A 25,585-nucleotide genomic window follows, 5' to 3' on the forward strand; every position below is an offset into this window, starting at 1 on the left:
ACTCACCTAGTCGAGGTGATTGCCAACCGGTGCCTTCCTGGTACCCTCTGACTACTGGCTAGTAGCACGAACTTGGTCCCCTCTGCTTTCAGGTATCAACGATCTCTGATCCAGGTTTGGATCTCTACGAACTATTCAGCACTGGTCGCCGGCCAGCAACTCCTTTTCTTCCGGCTCCTGGCTCGTCAGCGAAGACCCCGACGCCTGTAAGACTTGTGCAGCCGCAGCCCTCGTGGCTAGGTAACTTCGGCATTTCGGTGCCTGCATAGCCTCCTTACTCTAGGGTCCCGAGTCCCTCGCTTCCGACTTGCCTTATCGGGTCCGCCCGAGACCACTAAACTTCCCGTGTCCCCGGACACTTGTTTAAATTGTGCACTTGAAGTATTTTCCTAAGAATTTTGGTTTGTGCTTAGTACCCTGTCCTCATAAAGAGTCCAGGGCTGTTGTGATTCTTAATAAATATTCTGTTTATTTTCATAACACTTGGGTGGTGTCCTTTCACTTGGGGTTCAAGGGGTATGTGATGGTATAACAGCTGGCTTAACACGCCCTCTAGAGTTTAGCCCGAAGACTGCTCGTATCCACGCTACTAGGATAGCTGGTCTAAGGTTGACTTACAACCAATCACCATAAGGGTCGTTGGAACGATACATAGCGGTCGCTAGAATAGCGAACGCTGCATATCGGGCCAACTTCTCACAATCAAGACCCGACTTTCTGCGAAAGGTATCAAGATTTCCTTCTTCAAGATTCTCCCTTGTGGCTAAGGAGTAGTCACCCTGCATCAAGCGGGCACCATCCTAAGAACACTGCGGTCTGCTGCAAGTCCTTCTTCACGAATCCGACGACCCAGCTCAACGAGACCCGGCTTCCCTGGCACCTCTGACCTCTACTCACCTCTACAGCAAAGCTGAGAACTGTGAGTGCGACGAGACCTCGAGGGACCGACGATCGCCAAGACTGCACGACTTCTTTGCAACAAGCCCACCGTGTGCTCCACTGGTGATTGCTTTGGGGTCCGAGAAGCCCCAACCCTGAGCAGCTCCAGCACCGAAGATCAGCCCTCCAGCATCTCCACGATCTGCGTGGGGCCCTTCTGCTTTTGCGTGCTCACCGCGCTGTGTGGCTACTAGCCGGCTGGCTTGTGGCCTTCTACACGACGCCCAACGACATCACTGCTGCTGGTCTGGTTGCTCCAGACTGGCCCTTGCTTCCTTGCAACAGAGAAGCACCCCGGACCCTCCTGGTCCACTCCAGACGCCATTTTGAGTCCACCGCGTGGGCTTGAATTTGCCAAGGCTTTGTTGCCCAATCCTGGGTCCAGCGACGCCAACAGCTTCAATCTTCGTGGGACAGCTCGCTCCTCCATCCTGGTCGCCGACAACGCCTCCTGGTCCGTGAGATCTGCGAGCACAGCGTCACCCACTCACCTAGTCGAGGTGACTTCCATCCGGTGCCCTCCTGGTGCCACCTGACTACTGGCTAGTAGTCTCGAACTTGGTCCCCTCTGCTTTCAGGTGTCATCTTCCTTCGATCCAGGCTTGGATCCATCGAACTTTCTTCACTGGTCGCCTGCCAGCAACTTCTTCCTTCCAGGCTCCTGGTCCGTCTACGAGGATTCCCGACGTCTTTTGAGACCTATGCAGCTGCAGCCCCTGGGCTAGGTAACTTCGGCATTTCGGTGCCCCAGCATAGCCTCACTATCCAAGGGTCAGAATCCACTTTCGTTTTCCTCCCACCAGGTCGGGTTCGCCCGAGAACACTAACTTTGTCTTTACTAGGTACCATAGACTTTGTCCCGCATCACGCGTGAGAGTGCACACTCTGCACCCGAGTCCCCTGGGTCTCCTAGAAGTAATCTGAAGATTCTATAGTCAAGATCTAGCGATTCCAAAGCCTATTAGTACTGTACTTACCTGCTAGTAATTTCGCATTCCACTTTGCGAGTATATGGTTTTTCGTGCCCCTCGGGCATTTGTATATACTGTGCTAACTGAAGTATTTTCGTAAAGGTTTTGTTTTGTGCTTAGTACCCTGTCCTCATAAAGAGTACAGGGCTGTTGTGATTCTTAATAAATATCTTGTTTATTTTCATAACACTTGTGTGGTGTCCTTTCACTTGGTGTTCAAGGGGTATATGTGTGGTAAACAGTTGACTTAACACGCCCTCTCGAGTCTTTAGCCTTAGACTGCTCGTATCCACGCTACTAGGATAGCTGGTCTATAAGGTTGACTTACAACCAATCATCAATAAGGGTTGCTGGACTGATACATAGTGTTCACTAGAATAGTGAGCACTGCATATCAGGCCACCTTCTCACAGCTCCTTCTGTTTTTCAGTGTTGGGCCCAGAAACTGTTTGCCGTCACAGACCCAGTATTCATGAGCACAACTAAAATAACATATAGACTTAGTTCTAGAAATGTGAGCACTTGTGCATGCTGAGAAGTGGCTAGAGAGTTTTGATTTTGTTTGCTGCTCTTCATTTTATTGTGTACATCGAAGTCTTTTTTGGTTGTTTAAAAAAAATGCTAAGTAAGGGACTGATTGTCCATTAATATGCGATATTGAGAATTGTTTTATGTTCTGAATTTCCTACCAACATTACCACCCAAGACTGGGGTTAAAGAAGACTATTGTTAATGCAGCATGGAGTTCAGAAGTGTAGATGCCCAAGGCTCCACTGGTATATGGCTCCAACTGTCACAGTGAGAGTACGGTAACCTTAGTTTGCCGTGCAATCATTTAAACTGGGTCTCAGGGTTTGAGAAGACAAACCTTTCATTGTCAGTGGGTTAATCATATGGTATATTTCATGTTTCCCTAATGAAAGCATTCCTCCATGTATTGATGGTAATAGCTTTCTTTTCTTGCAGTTCTTCAGAACAGGAGTCTGATGAAAGAAAGTGCAACTATGAACGATACAGGGGCTTGGTGCAGAATGACTTTGCTGGCAGTAAGTTGACCTTCTTTCTTGTATGCAGTGTTAAAGAGAAGAAAATTATACAGTTAATGTGTCATATTGTATTTATAGAGTTTCTTTTGCTGCAGAGCTTTCAAATGGTAAAGAGTACAAAGATCTCTGTAAGAGGGTCAAGAGCTTTATGAATGTGGAACAATACATTCTCAGTTACCAATAAAACCTCTACAATGGTTCAGAAGGATTCAGGGATCTTCCCTGGATCCTTGGAAATATGTATTGGTATATCTGGCTCACCCAGATTCACACATTCATTCTCAGATACTACGAATTCCAGAAAGCGTAAAATATGGAAATATTGAAATGTAACACTGCATCTGTGGCTCTTTAGATCAACTTGGATGAACTCTATTTCAAATTATTTCATACAAATCGAACATTTAAAAAATAAATGCATGGTTTGCAGAAAGTCCCTTCTATGTGTTCGTGGATGGTTTGTGAACCTGTAAAAAGAGATGCCCTTTCATAATACTGTGTCCATTGGTTGATCTGCGAATCCTCAAACATCAAATTAAGAGACATCTGATGGTTGCACACTCTACACTTTTGAAAAATTTGTTAGTAGCCTACAGTAGACGAGCTCACTCTTTGGAGTGCACCATTCCACTTTCTACACAGACACTGAGATAGGCAAGTTTCTGGTGCATTCAAAAGGTCGGGACAGCAAATTGCACACATCTAGCGCAAACTTGTCCAGTCAAGGCCACTTATTTCTTGTCGTACTTCCAAGTGGACTGATTAAACACCCATCAACTACGCACCCACATGAGTACTCTGGAGTTCAACCGGAAGCTGTGGATGAAGAAGAAAAGCAGAGATTGCAGATGTTCTCCACATATGCAACAAATGTAAATAAAAAAAAATGTTCTGGAAAAATGAACGAATTGATCTTGTCTCATGAATTGAGTCATCACTTAAAGAATACCACCAAGCCTCTTAACACTTTTGAAGAATTGAAGAGTGCAATAAAAAACTGTTCAGAAAAATAGTTTAAAAAAAAAGCTTAAAGGTATATATATTTAAAAAAAGTCAAAGTTTAGCATAAGAATACAAAACAAAATAAAAAAAATTCTACTTGATGCAACATATTGAAAAATATCACCTCACTACTGGAGTCAGTTGCTTCCTGCATTTTCTTAGTTTCCTAATGCCAGACATCACAGAAGGACTCTTTGGAAATGTTTCGGAGGATTAGTGGTGCCGGTTCGTGGGCAACTGTTATCACTAAATCTTGGGCAACTGTGATCACTGAATCTGTGATCTGTCTGGGGCTTCTATCCAACCATTCATTTGAATGTACTGATCACAGATTCTGTTAGTTCTATTTCACCTAGATATCCCATCACAGACGTTTGTGAGATACTTCTCTCCCTCGGGCTGGAGCTTTCACATGGATCACCCCCAGGTTCCAGGGATTTCGTCCAAAAAATAGATACTGTACAACATTATTCATTTAGAGAAGTGGGCAGTCTATCTGGATATAAAGTAATTCCTCCTAGAATTCTGAACAAACTGCCTCCTTATTTAACGGATAATATAGCAACAGTCTAATATTTAAACAAAAGTAGAAAGACCAGTTCCAGGCTTCTATCATTTGAAAGTCAAGCAATCTGGAAAAGGCTCATAGTGAGAAACCTCTCTATCATTGCATTGCATCCTCCAGCTGTGCAGCATGCATAAGCCATCTTATTCAGAATATCATTCAAGAAAATTATAAGTTGATTCTTCACGATGTAGTTCTGCCATATATATCTCACCGATGGGGTTTTCCTCAATGAGACCTCTTAGCAGATGTAGACAATAAAAAATAGCAAACTTCTCCGCCAGATACTATCAACCAATGATGGAGAATCTCCTATTGATAACTTGGTCATGGATGTTTCTTTAAGCTTTTTTTCTGGTACACCTGAACATCATCCATAATCATTTAGACCTACAGCAGAGCCAGGATTGTCTTCATTGCTTTGGAGTGAGCACGTCAGTGGTGGTTTAATGACCTTCTGCACCTGTGGGTAAAACCTCAAAGGGGGCTGCCATACAGACCTGATTTCCTTCACCAATTTGAGAGACCAATCCTGCCTCTCAACCTTCTACTGTTGAACTTAGTGGCCTGGCTGTTGAACTATGATATGGTTATCTAAATCTACCCCAAGAGACTGTGCATTTTGAAGGACGCTAAACGTCATTCAAATCACATATCATACCCTTATAAAATGAAGAGATCTCTTCCTCTGGTGTATTCAAAACAGCTTTGATCCATTCATATGGCAAGAGGTAGTGCTTCCCTACTGTTTCCACTTGACAAGATCTGGATTGCACTTTTCTTCGCTTAAGGTAAATCTTGCAACTTTTACTGCCTATACAAAATGTCCGTCACAAACCTTTCTTAAGCATGCCCATAATGAAAGATTTCCTAGACTACATGTCCACGACTTGCTATATGAGGAATCTTCCAATGTCCTTTTTCTGAAGGAGACATGGCTGTCAGACATCATGGTGGCTGAGCCACGCTTGCCCCCCCCCCCCGGGTTTTAGCATTGTGACTCTCAATAGAGAAGCTAGAGGGAGATGTATCGCTGTTGTTTTCAAGTGTTGCTATACGTGCACTTTTGTTAAAGTTCCCCTGATAGGCTGCGAGTTTGCACTCTTCTGGATCTCTTAACATCAGTTATACTATGTCTGGCCTACTGATTTATCGTCCAGCCGGACATTCGAAGGAGTTCAGGACTGCGCTTATTGTCGCAGTAAGTTCCCTGGCTATGAGATGTGCCAATTTCAGTGTCATTGGTGACTTGAATCTGCATCTTGAAACAACCTTGACTCAGAAGTGGGCAATTTCTCTGCTGGCTTAGCGGCTTGTGAGTTGTTTCAGCTGGTTCAATGCCCTACACACTCGGCTGGTCATCTGCTAGATCCAGTCTTCTCTAACCTCCCTTCTCTCACAGTCACTATGCCCATCCCGATGTGCTGGTCTGATCATTACCTGATCCCCATGACACACTTGGGGGTCGAGCCCCCTCAAAGAGTGCTCCAAAAATTCTCTCTCAAACGCCCCTGGCATAAGTTGAACTTTGACCAGTTCAAAGCTCTTCTCTTTAGCCTATTGATCCGGATGCTGTCGACAAAGCGATAGTGGACTGGATACTCCAACCTCTGGACACACTTATTCCTGTTAAACTGTCCAAGTTTAGTAACACCAAATCTAGTCTTTGGTATAATGACAGGCTCTCTACCATGCGTAAAGCCTGTAAGAAGTTTGAGGGGGCGTGGAGACGAGATTATTACTCCACTCCACTCTGAAAGGGTGCTACCAGGAGGCCACTAAGAAATACCATAGGGCTATCCAGAAAGGGAGTGCAGCCTATTATGCAGACGAGATTAGGAGCAGCAGTAACCGCACTAAGAGTATTTTCTCCATACTCCAAGATCTTAAATCAGCTGGGGCATCTGCAGCGCCCTCTATCACGTCGCACGAGCAGTGTGAGGCTCCTGCCACCTTCTTTGTCAACAAGGTGGAAAACATCTATAAAACCTTTCCTCCAATGGATAAGGGCCCCAACGCAGCGGGGAGACCCTGCCCCATTCACACGCTTGCCATCTTCCCGCCGATTTCCGAGGATGTGCTGCACTCACTATGCAGCAAGATCAAATCCGGCTCTCCTGCTGATCCTATGAAGTCTGATCAATTTTTAAAACCGCTACCTGTGCTTCTTACACCCCTGGGCCAGGTGATCAACATGTCCCTGTCTATGGCAGTTGTTCCCAGGACTTGGAAGCAGGCGAGCGTTTTCCCCCTGCTGAAAAAACCTTCCCTCGACTCAGCCAAACCAGAAAACTTTTGTCCTATTTCTCTTTTGCCATGTGCTTCTAAGATCTCTGAGGCCTACATAATCTCCATCCTTATAGGCTTCTTGGAAGAGAATGACATAATTGATCCCTTGCAGAATGGCTTTCACCTGGGCCACAGCACGGAATCGGCTCCCCTAGCGGTGACGCAACATCTGAGGGCTGCACTGGATGAGTCGAACGTCGGCACTGATTTTGCTCAATCTCAGTGCCGCGTTCGACGCTGTCTCTCAACAGCTCTTACTGCAAAGGCTGGAGGAGGTAGGCATTGTGGGCCCTTCATTGGCCTGGTTTGCCTCTTTTCTTTGAGAGGTGCCCCCCCCCCCCCATTTCACCTCCACGGTTCATATCATCAAACAGGGCGTGCCAAAGGGCTCTGCTCTGAGCCCAGCGCTTTTCAACTTATATGTCCAACCATTAGCAGCGGTGGCCAGCAGTAGAGGGCTCACAATAGTATCATATGCAGATGATACGCAGTTGGTAGTTGCACTCTCCGATGACTGAGCGGGAGGCTCATACGTTTTGGTGCGATCTTACTGCTGTTGTGGGGTGGATGACTACCAACTGCCTCCAACTCAATGCCAGCAAATCTGAGGTCTTGCTGGTAGGGAAAGATCCTGAGCTGTGGAGAGAACACTGGTGGCCGGCTGTTACTCTGGGTTGTGCACCCACCCCCAAACAGGTGGCGAAAAATCTAGGTGTTAGGGTTGACTCGGCTTTCAGTTCCAAACTAAGAAGGTGGCAGGGATGTGTTTCGGCATTCTACGGCGCAAACCTCTATTGGGCCTTTTTCTTTTACCCATCCATCAGGCAGGTGATTATCCAGGCCTCAGTCCTGTCAAGACTGGATTACACTAGCTCGCTCTACCTGGGGGCTAACCAGTCTTATGTTGTGAGACTGCAGAGGGTACAAAACGCAGCTGCCAGAATTCTCCTTGGTCTGCCTAGAATCTGCCCCACCTCTGGCGCTATCCGTCGGCTTCATTGTCTGCCGGTGGCCAAAGGAGTAGAGTTCAAGTCTCTCAGCACTGCATTTAAGATCTTGAATTTCTCCTCTCCAGTCATCATGGCCAATATGCTCTCATCATACACCCCTACTCGCCAACTTCGCTCGATGGGTCATCACCTGGCGCTTGTTCCCCAGGTAAGGAGGGCACGAGCTGGTGGTCGATCTTTCCGCTTAGTGGCGGCTAAACTCTGGAACTCACATCCTATCCACATCCGCAGAATTGATAACTACTTAGCTTTCCGCAAGGCTATTAAGACCCACCTTTTTCCTTCAATTTAGGCCTCCTTTCTGTTAGCTGCCTCCCTTCTGTTTGCTATCAGCGCCGGGACGTCCCTTTGCTGGGGCAGCTGTGCGCTCTATAAAACCTCATAACATAACATAAAATGTTTTTTACCATGTTAGATATCCTGAAACCTACTTGGGAACTTTACGTAGTACTCTGTAAAATAAAGGAGACTCCCTTTGAGACAATACTTAAGTTATTGTTGCAACATCTAACTTGGTTGTCTGTGCTTCTGATAGTTATGACGTCTGTATACTGAGTTGGTGAGATTCATGCCTTGTGCATCCAGGGACCCTGTTCTGTGTTTCATAGAAATAAAGTCAGACTATTTCATTGCCATATTTTTTCAAAATACATCTTCAGCCGAGTGAGCCCTTTAGACTTTGGAAATAAAAAAGGTCTTAGGCAGTCTGATCATTTATTTTTGAATTATGGGACAATTTCAATGAGATTAGCTGTTCCCAATTGTAGGAAGCTGGCTTTCTTTATAGTGTACCAAAATGAGGTGCACTGTGCAGAGCGTCCAGGTATCCCTTATTAGTGTACAGGGGCTTGCTCTAGCCATCCCAAGGTGCTCTGTTAGTGGTAATGTGGTCGAGAAACCGTAGGCCTATCGTAGGGGAGTGTTAGGCATTTGTTACATACACAGTCAAGAAATGAGACACACACTCAATAAGAAAATCCGACACAAAATTCGAAAAATAAAATAGATTTTTATATTAATTTCTGTCTACGAGATTAGATAAGTACTTTAGCATATGAAGAAAACCTGTTTCAGAAAAATGCTGGAAATGGGGACTTGGGGAACTAATGTGTTGGAACCCAAAGGGTGGCTTGGTGCTTGAAGGTCTCTGAGGCAAGGGTGCACTGGTTGTAGGCTCGGACTTGGGCTGTGTGGTTTGGGTGACGATGTGTTTTGTCCGACGCGTTGCTTGCATTGGAGGCTCTAACTTTTGGGGTCGACCTGGAGATGGGGACAAAACAGGACAGTGGGACCACTCTCGCTGATGCCCTCTCTGGTGCTGATGTCCCACGTCAGTCCAGGTGGTGTTGGTGTCTAGACAGGACACTGAGTATGTCTTGGCTGCTGCAAGGGGTCCATCACGCCGGTTATTGGTGCAAGGTGGCTCCTGGGGTTCCTGGCATCTCCAAACTTGGTGAGGGGACGGAACTGACCTCCTAGAGCACAGCGAACTCCTCCTGTGCATCGGCTGTGTAGGTGGACCAGGTGGTCAGCAGATCAGTGAACTTTGGCATTGTGGTCGGTGGCTCCAGGGAAGTGGGTCCTCAACTTCAAGGGAGAAGTTGGCGGGTTGGCAAAGTGCTGGCAGCCCTCCAGGGCTTGTGGAGGATGCATAGCTGGAGGCCGAGTCCTGTCTGTGCATTTTTAGAGACTGGAGCAGGCAGGCAGGGTTTGGTGCCAAATCCTCAGTCCACCCATCTTAAGTTATTCGACTATTCTTTGTGTCATTTTTTATTAGAGTTCAAAGATAGGCAATTTCGTAGGAATCTGTGTTCCGTGTGTCAGGGTCACCTAAATACTGAATTTAGGAGCACTATGGGAGTCTGGTGTAGTAGCCAATGTGCTACTTACCCTTGGGGTCACTACACCTCCCTATATGACCATTTCCTGTGGGGAGTGGGCATAACCCTGTCCCAGAGTTCCTAATTCCACCGAAAGCAAGATAGTGTAATCCTTCTTTCGTTACGCACATCTGGCAGCCCACCTTAGGGGTGTGACTAGCCTGGTGGTGTAACACGCCTCCTTGCAAAGCTAACTTCCCACCTGTCCGGGTTCCAAATGTACCTCCGGGCAGAGAGTTGTAGCTCCTAGGTCTAGGGGAAGCCAGGGTTTCATATCAAAGACATCAGGGGCTTTAAAGCCCCCTGGCCTTGATATGCTAAATCATTAGCCAATCTGCTGGAGGAGGTGTGAAAAACTTCCTATGGAGCAGGCCTTGTTTCTGGCCTTAGATAGTGGCTCTCACCTGCAGGGGGTCAGAAACACATCTGTGGTGGCAGACTGGATGAAACCAGTGAGCCAGAACACAATATAGTGGTAGGTTTCTCAGGGGGACTTCTAAGGTGCCCTCTGGATGCATGCCATTATAAGTATTGTTCTGACAACAGTACCAAACACCATATTTTTCAATGCAGCTTTCGTGTAGCTAGCAAACTTGAAACGATCAGTGCAAAGTACATGCACTCAAGATGGCTTCCCTGTTCACTTTCACTGTCTAGCAATTGGACTAGACAGCACAGGGGCATATCTGCTCCTGCAGATATCCTCTCACATGTAATATAATGCACCCTGCCCTAGGGCTACAAAGCCTGCTGTAGGAGTAACCTATATATTACATGCAGTGACTTTGCCATGGGAAATGAGTGTGCCATGTCGTGTTTTCACCCATGCTCATGGTTTGTACCATGACACGCAGGCTGCATGTAGTTTGTATGGGGGGGCATAGTACATGCTGCAGCACTTAGGGACCCTCTTTGGTACCCATGACCTAGGTACCAGGGGTACTGCCTATTAGGGACTTATAGTGGTGCCAAAGTGTGTGTCAATTGTGTGACATTTTACCTTGTTTTAGGGAAAGAGCACTGCCATGACCTTGGTACCAGGGGTACCACTTACCAGGGACTTCTAGTAGTGCCAAAGTGTGTGTCAATTAATTGTGTGACAATCAGAACATTTTACCTTGTTTTAGGGAAAGAACACTGCCGCTCGGGCCTTTGTTAGTAGGGTTCCATTGCACATCAGTTGAAAAACATCATTACCAGTGGCAAATAATGGAGGTGACCATGACAAAGGGTCACTTCCCTACACCAGTAAATCTATTTCTAGGAGAATAGTGTCTTGTGTTCTATGTGCCATTTGGTAACAAAGTAAAACTTTTTAGAACAGTCCCAAAGATCATTTTACTAGGGACAAAACCGCTATAAAGGCTTTTCTGAGATGTGTCCCCATCTAAGATGTATGCAAAGCTGCCAACGAGAGGTCTGTCCATACCTTTACAAGACAGTCTTGAATCAGACTTTATGGGTCACACCCAGGTAGGCCATGCTTGCTTATGACCTGTTTCGATAGACAATATTATCACTTGTTCATTCATCTACTTCTTGTTTGGTATTTCCATTGCTATTCTGTTCTGTTCTTATAACTATTTGAGTATCCCATGGAGGAGAGTACAAGTTACTTAGGTAATCTAGTTCTCCTCCAGGGTTTCCTCGTTAAAGTTATAAGCAACCCCCCCCCCCCCCCCCCATCTCACTGGTTGAATGGACAAGGAATCTGTCTCATAATACCCAGAATCCAACGTTCTCTATAAAAGCAAACGTGCCTACTGGTACTGCCAGAGGATAATGGGGTTCTTGAAAACTTTAATCTTTTAAAGGAGCAGTGCTATTTTTTTAAGTCTATACGTTCTGCTGCTTTTCTGTCTACGTTGTCCTACCTATTTCTTGATTTCATTTAAAAAAGATTTGTGAAAGAAAATCTTGGGCACTGTCTTAATGTTGATTAGATAATTTTTCAAGAGTACGTTTTATTTCCTATTTGAAAGAAAATGAACATTTGGCCCTCATAGTGTTCTTTCAGGCTGAAAAAGCTTTTAATTTAGATTTTCTAATGAAAGGATCTATAATATAAAGATTACGCAATGCCGGTTGCCACTGTGTAGTTATAGTTTGGTCAGAGTTTCCATAGGAAGAACATTTTAGTTTCACTAATAACTTAGCTGCTGTTTACCGAACAAAAATTCATCCACCTTAGCTCCTTCCTGCAAAGTATCAAGCCAATGTGCCAAACAGGGGCCAAGAAAAAATGGGGTCACAAAATATTGATATACCATATTAATATCCATAGAAAACTCCAGTTGCAGTACAGAAAAATGTGTGAATGGAATTAAACCAAAATAGGAAAAAAGTTGAAACTTTGCTCAAATTATTCTGTTTACAGTTTGGTGTAAATCCATTCAGCCTTTTTCACGTAATTCGTGTTTAAAGAGAGGCTTGGATTGGGTATGACGGTGTTAAATGAGATCATATCTGGAAAGCAACAGCCCAGATACACCCAAATAGCTGCATTATAAGAGACTAGTCAATCCGGATTTGCTGGGAGGACTTACACCCTGTGACTTGAAAATGAATGAAAACAAATGTATAAGGGAGCAGAATGAGCACAGTGTGACCCCTCAAGGAGCATGTGAGCACCTCTTGGATTGGCTGCCCACAGCATGGACAACATGTTGTGGTATACATCACAATGCTCCGGGACATGGTTCCCATTAAAATGCCTGTTGTGAGCACACATTTTTCAGGGTCACAAAAGAACACATATGAAGGGTGATAACAGCGTTTAGTCATGTTATTTATATTTTGGTGGTGGTACCATGCAAAATTTTTAGAAATTTTGGTGTGTTGCAAGGTGATTTTACCTGGTGAAAAACACTGGCCTCTGCTGGGATGTGATGCATCATATTTCACAGGGAACTGATTTTCTCATAGAAGTTGTGGACGATGCTCCAAAAGCTAAAATGAGAGCACATTTTCTATAAATTCACACCATCTTCCCTAGCCATGTGACAAAGTCTGATATACTGAGTAAAATGTGTACCTTCAACCGCAGCAGCCTTTTGATGTTCTACAGGTTTCTAATGAACAACTAAAGCACTAAAGTTCTGTATGACATAATTACAGCACACCTGAAGCCATCTTGACTGGATCAAAGCTGTAAAACTCTAATATTTCTTTTAAAAATTAACAAAATTAAGGTTTTCTTTTGGTACTTGTGTAGGAAGCTAGCTCTCTATAAAGTGAACCAAAACGCGGTACACTTTGTAGCTAGTCCAGGCAGCCATATTGGTTACCAGAGGCAAAAATGAGAACACTAGATTTTTTCTTTTTTTGGTAGTGTGGTCGAGCAGTTTCGGCTCATCAGAGGATAGTGCTAAGCATTTGTTGTTTTCACAGAGGCAATAATTGAGACACACACCCAATAATAAATCTGCGAAAAGTTTAGAAAAATAAGTAGCATTTTTATAAAACTTTTGATACCAAGAACTTAGTAATCAAGTAAAAGTACCTTTTTAAATATAGATTTTCACATGTAAGTAAACATTTTCACGTAAATGCGTCCTTACGCTTCAATGCTTTCCTTTGGAGGATGGCAGGGGGGGGGGGAGAGATATGTTGCGGAAAGTTATTTACGGTTTCTTTCTGGAGGTCTCTTTCAGGACTCAGGGTTGTCGGGAGCCAAGGTCCAAAGTAACACCAGCAATTACTGAATACCTGCTCTGGGGCCTCCAGGTGCAGAGGCACTGGTAACTTTGCGCACTACGCAGGTGAAAGAAGGGGGGCTCCTAGAAACAGACTAGAGGGCGGAATTGGGGACAAGTCTGGGAGCTCCTAACAGGGGGCTTGGGTCTCAAGGGTCCTGGGAGCAAGACAGGTGGAAAAATTAGCTAGTCAGGTAGGCCACCTTCAGGCTAGTACCACCACTAAGGTGGGCTACAGAGAGTTGGACATGATTTTTCAGAAGTAGCCATCTTGGTGATGGCATACTTAGGAATTCTGGGACAGGGTTAAGCTCACTTCCCACAGTAAGTGGTCATAAAGCAGGTGTAGTGACCCCAAGGGTCAGTAGCTCATTGGCTACTACCATACACTCCCCTAATGTCCCTAAATTCATTTAGGGGAGCCCTTGACATGGAGATCCTAATGACCTATGAAGAAAGACATTGAAGAGCTGTGAAAGCAGAAGACTGAGGAGATCAACTGACTTGGCCCTAGCCCTGCTGGCCTGTCTGCTGCTCCTCATTGAAACTGTGCTAAAGAGTGGCGGGGCAAGATGGCCGCTGCAGAGTTGTGCTGAGAGGTCGCATCTATTGCCTCTCCTGCCCATCAATGGTCTGACTAGCGAGTAGGATGCTGTGTAACCCTGATATATACCCCTGATGGCTCCAGAACTATGGTGGCTTAGAGGATTGCAGGAGTATAGTCATTTTAAGAAGCAAACCCTTTGGATTGGACTGACTTGCGTCTGGGTTAAAAGAAAGGCTGCAAGGTTGCTTGGCATGCAGAGCATGGCACCTAAGATACCCCCCTGGTCTGCAAAATCGGAAAAAGGGAGCGAGAAGGCTAAAGAACTGCCAGACCCTCCAGCAACAAAAGCAGGGGCAGCTGCTTCTGCTACTTCGAAGACGGACACTGCCGCCGGGAAGGGCCCCGACGCGATCCGCAAAATATTTCCCCCGACAGAGAAAGGAAAGAAAGCAGAGATGCGGGGAAAGCCGAGCGCGGCTGCCAGAGGCAATGATGGAACCCCAGCGGAGTCCCAAAATCCCGCTATGATTAAATTCGGGAAAGGGGATGGCAAGCACAAGATCAGAGAGCTAGGAATGCGGCAACCTACCCTGGCAGAGGTTCTTTCATCGAGGACTCCCGAGCAGGCCGATCCGCCTCACGAAACAGACGCATTGGTGGATGCTGGAAGAAACGTCCTCGAGGACGTTACAGACGCTCAGTGCACGGAGAACTTGGTTGCCGGGAAACGGCCCGCTCTAACGCAGGATCAGAAGCTCAATGCAGAGGCTCAAACAGGTGAAGCACACAGCAGAGGTTAGCCAGCGAAAGGAATAAGAGATGGAGGCAAAGGGAGACACGGGGGGTATTCAACCATAGACTTGGGGGATACGAATGCCGATATGTTGGGGGCCTTAATACTCGTGGAGGCGGAAATGAATGCCTCAAAACATTCGGATAGCACCTGGGGCAGCAGGGTCAGTCTGGCAAACAAAGACGACCCCGCAGAAGGAATGAGCAAACAGGCGCCGGAAAAAGGGGATGGTGCTTCTATAGAGGGAGAGTGCTTCTTCTCCCTGAATGAAGACTCAGAATCGGTACTATCATCTGATCGGAGCTCGGAGGAGGAGGGGGAGGAGGAAACCGGTTCAGGGTTTGGTACATCAGGCAAAGAATCTACGATGAAGAGAAGATCCTCAAAATCAAGGAGGCAGACGTCCGCGTCCCCCCTACACCCCGAGAAGCGGTTAGTTTGGGACTACTCTGCTACCTCACAGGTCTATCAGGAGGACGCTAGTGCTGGGGGTGCCTCATCTGGGGCGTCCCCCCGCCGCGATTCTTTTGACATATTATTCAGCACTCTTAAGCAGATGCAAGGGGAGGCAAAGGCAGAAAGCCGCAGAGCAAGACAGGCCTCAAAGAAAATCCAGAGTACCCTGAGGAAAGTCAATAAACTGTATGATGAAATCGTGCACAGAGTAACGGAGGTTGAAGAGCGAACAGGCAGGCTTGAAGACTATGTCGGGAACTGGCAATCATTCAAATCAGAACAGGAGAAACTGGCAGAGGACATGCGTTGGAAGATTTTGAAAACAGGCAGAGACGGAACAATGTTAGACTTTTGGGTGTGGTAGAAGGGCAGGACATTAGGCAATTCGTGATTAATCTGTTAAAGGGGGCTTTTCCGGAATCTCAGTGGGAAAGGGAGGTCCAGAGGGCACACAGGTTCCCTTTTATGATGAAGAAAACCCGAGGTACGGGGGGTACAGGGGGTGAGGGCCAGGGGAACCTGCCCAGGGCAATATTAGTGAATATTGGGAACTACCTGCTGAGAGAAGAGATAATTGACAAGGCAAGGCCAGATAACAGGAGATCATTTGAGGGCACCACTTTCTTCGCCAGATCTGATTTTTGTCACGTCACTGTAGAGAGGAGAATGAAGCTCAGACAGATGATCGCTCCCTTTCAGGCCCTGGGATCGGGAGCGTGCCTCCTCTTTCCTGCTAGGCTCAAAGTAGTTGTAAGGGGGAAAACGTGGATGTTCTCTTAAGAGATTAAAGCCCAGCTATTCTTGGAAGGAATGAGGAAGCAGAAAGGTGGCTAGGGGGCTAGTACATGACTACTGAGCATAGGTATAAGAAGATGGGGTAGCACTGCGCACAGGTAGGAATAGTGGGAGATGGATGCGATTGGCTCAACTTAAGGCGGGCACACATAGGTCTCCTGACCGATTTGCCTGTAAGAGGGAGAGGGGTGGGGGGAGCAGGGGGAGGGGGGCGGGGGGAGGCACAGGGAGGATGGGGGGAAAAGTGCATGAAGTTTTGTTATTTTTAATATGCTGCCACATCACACTTATGAAAAGAATGTAGTAGAATGAAAAGAATGTAGTAGAATGTATACAGTACGTGAACAGGAATGTATTAGAATGTACACAGTACGTGAAGAGGATTGTATGGATTCAACAGATGCAGATCTTCTTTAATGATTCAGTAGCTACATTGGTAGGACAAGGGATGTATCTCTATGGCGTGTAGAATCGCCTCGATAAATGTATGTGGACTCAATGAAGTAAACAAGAGACTCAGGGTAGCTGCATTCCTTAAAACACTGCATCTCGATTTGGTTTGCCTGCAGGAGATTCACATAGAGGGTGCTAAAGGATATCTCTTGGAGCAAATGGGTTTTTCAGTATTAGCGAATTCTGAGCAAGGGACCAAGACTAGAGGGGTAGCAGTTATAGGGGGGAGTGGAGATATAATAGTAAAAAGGAAGAAGGAAGATCAATGGGGGAGGTGGGCAATATTGGAATTAGTTTTCAAGGGGGATACTATTACTTTGGTTATGATGTATGGGTCAACAGAGGATGATCCAGATGTTTTTCAGTACCTGGATGTCGAGCTGGCACAGTGGCCCGAACCGATCGTCTGTTGCAGAGATCTCAATCTTCATGATTTATGTAGCTCATTTGTCCAACCTGGGAGACAGTACTTAGGGAGGAAGAAGAAGGTGTACAGAGCACTCTCAGATATGGTGTTTCATAACTCCCTGGAAGACCCCTGGATGAAATGGCATCCGCAACTAGACGGTAGTACATTTTTTACAGCTCCTCATAAGGTACTGGTTAGGTTGGATTATTTTTTAATTTCAAACAGCTTGATTACTGGTTCAAAAATTGAAAGACACCCCCGAATGATCTCAGACCATAGCCAACTAGTTTTGACACTAAGGCTGGGTCAGGTACAAAGGAGAGATGTATCATGGACCTTTGAACGAGCACTATTACAGGATCAGGCATATCGGGCATATACGGCAGTATGGATAAAGGATTTTTGGGATATAAATAGAGGGACAGCACCTCCGGGGGTTGTATGGGATTCATTCAAGGCGGGGGTTAGGGGGGAAACATGGAGTTTTGTTATTTAATCAAAAGAAGGAGAAATTAAGGTCAGATGAACTACGACAAAATCTTTTGAAATTGGAAGCAGATCTAGCAGTAGCTATAAGTCAGAATTCCCCGCTTGACCAGCTCTTGCTTAAGATTACCGCAACTAGAGCGGAAGCCCTCGAACGAATGGCCAAAAGAGCAGCGGAGAAATATTTGACCCAAAGGGAGAAGGCATACGAACTGAGCGAGAGGGTGGGCCATATTTTAGCGATTCGGAGTAGGCAGAGAGCAGTTATATCTGATATTAAGGAGATCGTTGATACACAGGGCAACTCTTTAAAAGAGGCGGATCGGGTGAAGGAAGTCTTTAGACAATTTTATACAGGTCTTTACTCCTCTGATAATGCAGGGGGTATGGAGGAGGTAGAGGGGTATCTGAGGGATGTTCTTCATCCGGAGCTCGAGATGGATGACAAAGAGGAGTTAGATGCCACATTCCAATTGGAAGAATTTGTATTTGCTCTTGGTAGCCTACCTTCGGGGAAGGCAGCGGGTCCGGACCAGATTCCGGTGGAATTTTTTTAAATATTCCAAACGGTGTTGGCAGCAGATATGTTTAATATTATGTTGCTGGCTCAGAAGGGGGATTTGATACCTGAATCCTGGGGAGCTGCTGACATCATCGTGATAGCAAAGAATGGTAAACCACCAACGGCTCCAGGCTCGTATCAGCCGATTACACTAATGAACGCCGACGTAAAAGTTTACTCTAAAATGCTGGCCAAAAGATTGTCAAGGGTAATCTAGTGCCTGGTAAGTCCCTCCCAGCATGGGTTTATCCCTGGGAAAGGTACAACGCGGCACGTCAAGCAAGTAGTCGCGATGTTCGATGCAGCAGGAACCCTGGGAGACCCTATGGCAGCACTGTTTTTAGATGCAGAGAAAGCATTTGACAGGGTCTCCTGGGGTTACCTATGGTCTGTTATGAGATGGAGTGGCATAGGAGAGGGATTCATAAAGGCTACACAAACTTTATATAAAGACCCGACTGCTAAGATTAGGGTCAATAGGGGGCACTCTGCAGTGGTTAAGATCAGCAGGGGGACCAGGCAGGGCTGTCCCTCTTCTCCTTTGTTGTTTGCGCTTTATTTAGATCCGTTTCTCCGCAGATTAGAAAGAAATCCAGAGATTCCGGCAATGTTGATGAACGGCTGCTTGATAAAAACTCTGGCTGACGATGTGGCCATTTTGACACCCAATCCGGCAGGGGCTATTAGGGAGGTGGAACTGGAAGCCCAAAAATCTGGACAGGTATCGGGAGATAGCTTGAATAGTTCAAAAACGCTGATAGTAGAAAATAGGTATGTTGGTTGCAATGATGGCAGGGTAGTTGGCTCAGCAGTATATCTGGGAGCCGCGATATCAGCAAACCTAGAGGTTGTAGTAGGGAATAATATGGCTCCCTTAATGACACGAGTAAAAGCAGATTTAGATAGATTGAATAACCTACACTTGTCATTAGTGGGCTGCACTAATGTAATTAAGATGCTTATTCTCCCAAAGTTTCTTTTTCTTTTTAGATCCATCCCTTTATTTTTTGAAGAAAGCTGGTTTAATGCACTAGAGGTGATTTTGAATAGATTTATCTGGGCGCAGGGTAAGACGCGGTGGGCCTATAGGTTTATCTCCCTCCCGATAGAGAGAGAGGTGGGTGGGGAGCACCAGATTTTAGATTGTATTATATGGCGGCTTCCCTACAATACATGCAGGGGTTAATCGGAGGGGCGAATCTGGACCGAAGAGTTGCCAGCTTCTCCACGGAGGTGTATTCAGCAGTCCTGGGGGCAGAAGCGGGAATTTGCTTGTTAACCAGTATTGATTTCGGATACTTTAAACGAACAAGGTTTAAGACAATAGCCGCCGCTGTAAAAATTTGGAGAGCTTTTCTGAAGAAGTCAAGATTTACACAGTATATCAGCTTTTTGATATATCACATAAAGAGCCAGATTCCTACAATCAGGTAGCCCACCTTAGGGGTGGAGCTAGCTTGATAAGCAATACTCCTCTCTACTAGATAATTTTCCTGCCTTTTCGGTTGCCAAATATATCCTGGACAGCGGGTGGTATTTCTCTTGTCTGGGGGAAGCCTGGGTCGCATATCTAAGACGAAAGAGGCCTTTGAAACCTCCAGCCTTGATAAGCTGATTACTTATCCAGCCTGCTGGGAGAGGGCTGCAACACCTCCAGCCAGAACAGGTATTGTTTCTGCCCTCAGAGAGTGTGGGCTCTCGCCTGCAGGGGGTCAGAAACCTGTCTGTTATGGGAGTCTGGTCTGCACCAGTCAGCTAGTACACTAGGGATCAGTACGTTTTCAGGGGGCTTCTCTAAAGTGCCCTCTGGGTGCATGTTTTAATAAATGCATCACTTGTTGAACCAATGCCACAAGGTAATCAAGATACTTCATCTTCAGATGATGACGGAAGAGAAGAAGGCGAATTACCTCATGATGATGTGCCTAGAGATCCTTGGGATGACTACGTAATTCCTATGCCTCCGCCTCCTATACCACAACCATCTGACTCTCCACCGGAGGATATCGGCGGCTTTCATAATATCATGCAGAGAGCTGCTACGCGGTTTGAACTTCCATTTACTGTTGAGCAGTCAGATTGTTTTCTTCACAACTTTAAAGAAGGGCATAGGAGAATCACCAGGGCTATACCAATTATAGATTTCATCTGGAAGGAAGGCCTTAAGATTATGAAGACGCCTGCCTCTATTCCTGCAGTCCTTCCTCAAATGGAGAAGATGTATCGGGCAACACCAGATGCTCCATCTTGTCTGCTGGGTCACCCGCGCCCTGATTCGGTAATTTCGCAGGCTGCACAGCAGAGGTCAAAAAATCTGTCTACCCCAATATCTACACCACCAGATAAAGAAGGCAGACAATTGGACTTGATAGGAAAGAAAGTTTTCCACCAATGCTGCTTCATCCATCAAGGCAGCCAATTCTCTGGCAATTTTGGCCCGTTATGACCGCCAGATGTGGTCAGAATTATTAGAGTTTCTGGAGCTGATACCCGAAGATAGTCAGCAGGAAGCACGGAGGATAGTGCTTGAAGGAGAACTGGCTGCATCAGAAATAATTGATTGCGCTTTAGACATTGCAAACACTAATTTTAGGCAGTTAGCAGGATCTGCTGTTCTCAGACGCCAGGGATGGCTCAGAGCGACCTCGTTTAGACCCGAGGTGCAGACAAAGATTCTTGATATGGCTAACGATGGCGAGTCACTCTTTGGTAAGCATATTGATGACTCGTTATTGACCATCAAAACAGACACGGACACGGCTAAGTCGCTGGGTACCCTGCATATAAGAGAGGATCTTTCAGAGGATCTATGGGCCGTGGTTTTTCCTCGAGAGGAAATTACCACAATCAGCAAAACAGACAATATCAATCTCTTTTTTTTTTTTTAAATATGTTTATTGAAGACTTTGTTTTCCCCTTTTATGGGTATAGAGCACAACACAAAATAAAATTCAACTTAATAAACAAGACAAAACAATATATGATACATCTCAATGTACATTCAGGTTTCCCCAATTGTGATTCAAGTGCACATTATCACTCCTTAAATTAAACATACTCAAAGAAGAAAATAGACGAAAGAAAAATAATAAAGACATAAACTAAATATCGTTATTCTCGTCCTTCCATCTAGTTATAGGTTCCCAGATTTTCAATCCCAGTTTCCTCCCATTCTTTACTTTTCATAAATTGCCTTTTCCAGATTATATATCCTAAGTATCCTAGCTAACCACTGTTGATATGTCGGTGCCAATGGGTCGAGCCATGCTGTAGCAATGCATAATCTTAATACTGCCATAGCCACAAAGATGATACCCGCATTCCCTCTGAATGCCATCCGCATTCACACCCATCATTATTATCGAAGGCGTTAAATTAATCGGTATTTCTAATGATCTTTGTACAAATGCTTCGATCCACTTCAATAACGTACATAAGTGGGGACATGTTGCAAATACATGCACAATATCAGCCTGCAAGCTTCCACATCTTGGGCAATTAATACCAGTTAGCCCCCCCCCCCCCCCCCATTGCGCTATTCTTGCAGGGGTATAGTACAACCAATATAATGTTTTATAATGTTGCGCCTGGAGGGCTGCAGAGCACAGGACATTCTGACCCATCTCTAGTGACATTTTAAAGCAGTCTTTATCTACCTCTAGCTTGTTTGCCCAGCTGTCCCCCCATTTCTCCAAATCATCCTGTTTCGTTTCTATTAATTCGTAGTAAAACCTCTTGCGAAGACAGTCTGCCCCTCCCTGTGCCACCTCCATTATAGAGTTTTTAGCAAATCCCATCGGCCCCCCTGTTTTATTTGCTAAAAAACTTCTTACTTGCAGGTACTTGAAAAACTGTCTTGAATCCACTCCATATTTTAACTGTATCTCAGAAAATTGCAACAGTCCCTGCGTCCCCATAACGTCACCGATCTTCGTAATTCCCTTTCTACTCCATTCGTTAAAGACCGCATCCGAAAAAATATCTTGAGGAAGTGTTGGGTTATTCTTCATTCTCTTATATCTGTTGTATTTACCTAGCTCATATCTCTTGCTGAAAGCCTTCCAAATATTATGCGCTGCCATAATCGTCTTAAAACGGGTTCTCTTAAAGTAACTTGAGTCAAATTGTCTCAGCAACACATTTTCCGCCTCACCACCCAGCATCAGGGCGTATATTGCTATGGTTCCCAAGCCGTCCTCCCCTTCTACCTCCACACCGCCTTTCAGGCCCACCATGTACTGCAGGGCAGCCAGCCCAGTAGTAATGTTTTAAATCTGGTAACGCCCAACCACCCCTTTCTCTTGATAGTGCCATAAATCGTAGTGCTCTCCTACTTTTTCCTTTAGACCAAATAAATCAGTTCATAGATTCTAAATTCTTAAACCAAGTATTTTTAAAAAACAGCGGTATTGCCCTAAATATATACAAGAATTTTGGCAGAACCAACATTTTTATGATATTGGTTCGACCAAATATGGATAAATGCAGGTTATGAAGCCTATCTAAATCCCTTCTTACTTTAGTTATTATAGGGGTTATATTTAATTCTACCAAATTGTCTAGCTCTAAAGTGATTGTGATCCCTAGATATCTACCTGCCTGCACCACCTGCCGATCCTGGCAAACCACGTTTTTATTCTTGATTATTTGCGTCTTGGTGGTGTTTAAAGAATAGCCTGACACTCTGCCAAAATTCTGTGCCTCCTATTCCACATATAAGATAGCCTCCGTGGGGTTTGGTGTGAGGACCGCCACATCATCAGCATATGCGAGTATCTTACACTCCCCCTGTGTGTAATTAATGGAGCAATATTCTCATTCGTTGCCATTCTCCGAATCAAGGGATCCAAATACATAGCGAACAGCAAGGGGGAGCACGGGCACCCCTGCCTTGTTCCTCTCTTAATTTGTACTGGCAAAGTAACTCCTGCATTTACCCTAACAGAGGCTACCAGGTCTCTATACAGTGCTCTTGTGGCCTTAACGAAGCCCTCCCCAAACCCTGCCCTGATTAAAACACACCATAGATAGTCCCAGGAGACCCGATCAAACGCTTTCTCGGCATCTAGAAGCATTGCCGCCATCGGGCCCCCTGTGACTTCCATGGTGGGTGTCAAATAGAGTGATAAGCTTTCGAATATGATGAGTAGTTCCCCTCCCTGGTATAAAACCGTGTTGATTACTACTGACTAATGTACTTATAACACTTGCAAATCTCATTGCCAGTGCCTTTGAATAAATCTTTGTATCGGCATTCATTAGAGCTATTGGTCTGTATGAACCGGGTTCATTAGGTGGCTTCCCCTTCTTTAGTATGATAACAATGTCTGCCCAGGCCCAGGAACCTGGTATAGACGCCCCCATCTGTGCTTGTTGTATTGTATTTAACATGTCCTTACCCAGTACATTCCAAAATACCTTAAAACATTCTAGTGGTATCTGATCTGGTCCTGCTGCCTTTCCAGATGGGAGGCTCATCATAGCCACTTTTATCTCCTCTAGTTCTAAAGGGGTATCCAATCTGTCGTTCTTGCTCTGCTAAGACATCCAAATGTATATTCTGTAGATACACTGCTATCTCCCCTAGATCCTTCCCTTGCTGTTCACCATATAGGTCTGTATAGAATTGCCTGAATACTTCCCTAACCCCCTGAGTATCCGTGCTTAAGTTCCCTGAAGTATCCTTGATTTCCCCTACCTCTCCTATCGCAGCCTTTTGCCTTGCCCATACCGCCAACGTGCGCCCCACCATTTCACTAGCCTCGTGACATTTTTCTCTTGTTTGCCGTATATATCTTAGCAGCTCTATTTGCTATGTCCTCCTCTGCATCCATTTTTACCTTCGCTAATTTGAGTGCCTGCTCCACTGACCTACCTGCTACAGCACATTCACTCAGCTCACCCTCCGCTTGTAGCAGCGCCCTTTTTAGTGCCAGGTTTCTCTGCTGTTCTTGCTTCCGTTTATTAGCGTTGTAGCTCAAGGTTTCCTCCCGCACCCCCACCTTGAAGCTATCCCAAACCATGCCCACTGCTGCGCTACCCCTATTTATCTCCAAATAGCCTTCAATCCACTGCGTCATATGCTGTATATAATTCTCATCTTCCATAAGCCCTCTCTCAAAAGTCCATGCTCTCATCCCACTGTTGGTTACTGCCAAAGATAAATTTAGGATTAGGGGATTATGATCAGAAAGTAAACGTGGTAACCTCTCAATTTCAGACATGGACAAACAGGCACTAAGAAACCAAAAAATAGTCTAGTCGTACACTCACCCTATGTGGCGCTGAGTAGTATGTATCCCTTTACTCCCGGCTTCAGCTATCCCAGGCATCTATTAAAGCATTATTTCTTGCAAGGGTACGAACTGCTTGACAAACCCTCCTTTTCCTCCCTTGGTAAGTAGAGTGAGGTCCTAACCCCAACACTAGCCCATCTGCCCCATTAATGTTAAAATCACTGGCTCAATCATCTAACCACACTAAATGTCCAGCCCACCATCGTGGACTCTGCAAAATCCCTTGGCATCACACTTGACTCCAATCTTGACATGCAGCAGCATATTAGCAAAGCAACTAAGGAGCCAACTTCCAAATCAACACGCTGAGAAAACTCAAACCCTTCCTACCTCCCAAGGACTTCCGAACTGTTGTACAAGCCCTAGTCATTCCTCGCATAGACTACGGAATTGTGGCTCTCAGCGGGCTCCCCCTAACAACAACGGCGCCCCTACGAACCTCCTTGAACGCGGCCGCGAGACTCATCACTGGTTCAAGAAAACACTCGCATATATCCCCTGACTTAAAAGCCCTGAACTGGTTGCCTTTTGAAGCCAGAGTTCAGCTGAAAATTGCCTGTATGACACACTCGGCCGTACACCACAAGTCACCCAACTACCTCACTCACAATCTGACTATATCAGGAGGCTCAAGATCCAACAGAAGCACAAAGAATCTCCTACTGAAGCCTCGTAGATTCCGGAAGGAAAAAACATACAAACGCTCCTTCTCAGGAATGGCACCTAGGATCTGGAATGCACTCCCGCCAGAAACTAGGCTTATCCCCTCCACTGTACTCTTCAAGAAAGAGGTAAAAGCCATCCTTATGGCTAAGTTCACCTGAACCCTATTGCTACTGGAACAATGACAGTACATGGCTCCTATATTATCCGCTACCTGAATGCATATCTATGTTAGACTCTTTTATGACTGCCACTGGATCAAAATCATTGCACGGATGCTATATTGGTTTCTAGATTGTTTATTAGGGCTGTACACTATGACTTGAGTGCTTTACTAACTTGCAATCCACTCACTACTGCCTACTATTCTGCTTTCAACAGTGTGGTTACTCACCCTCTGGGGTGCTATAATCTTATTTGAGTCGACATTGCACGGCTTATATGTTATTGTTTCTTGATTGCTATTAGTGTGCATACTCTTGTGCGTTTGCTACCCTATCTCGCAACTCACGCACTTCCAAATTTTATACTGTTTTCAACAGTTTGTTTATCCTACCTACTGTTTCTGTAAAGCGCTCTGATATCTGCAAAGATCTTGTTTGCGCTATATAAAACTTTAAAAATGAATAAATAAATCCCCCGTTGATCCGTAAACTGAGCCAAATGTAATCCAGTCCCCACCAACTAAACACTCTACCAGAGCCCACCTCCCCCATATCTTCCAGTTT

The 25,585-nt window shown here is 45.4% G+C and overlaps 1 protein-coding gene across 10 annotated transcripts in view; it reads left to right on the plus strand.

Annotated features, from left to right (window-relative positions):
* The window catches only part of CLASRP (CLK4 associating serine/arginine rich protein), an 893,416-nt gene that overhangs the window by 221,764 nt on the left and 646,067 nt on the right, over window positions 1–25,585 (plus strand). For all 10 annotated transcript variants that reach the window (XM_086938423.1, XM_086938429.1, XM_086938425.1 and 7 more), the window contains one exon: window positions 2,877–2,956. In XM_086938423.1, the coding sequence (XP_086794549.1) occupies window positions 2,877–2,956 (80 nt within the window). The remainder of the gene's footprint in view (window positions 1–2,876; window positions 2,957–25,585) is intronic.

Source organism: Lissotriton vulgaris, chromosome 9, assembly GCF_964263255.1.
Source record: "Lissotriton vulgaris chromosome 9, aLisVul1.2, whole genome shotgun sequence".
Classification (NCBI taxonomy): Eukaryota; Metazoa; Chordata; class Amphibia; order Caudata; family Salamandridae; genus Lissotriton; species Lissotriton vulgaris.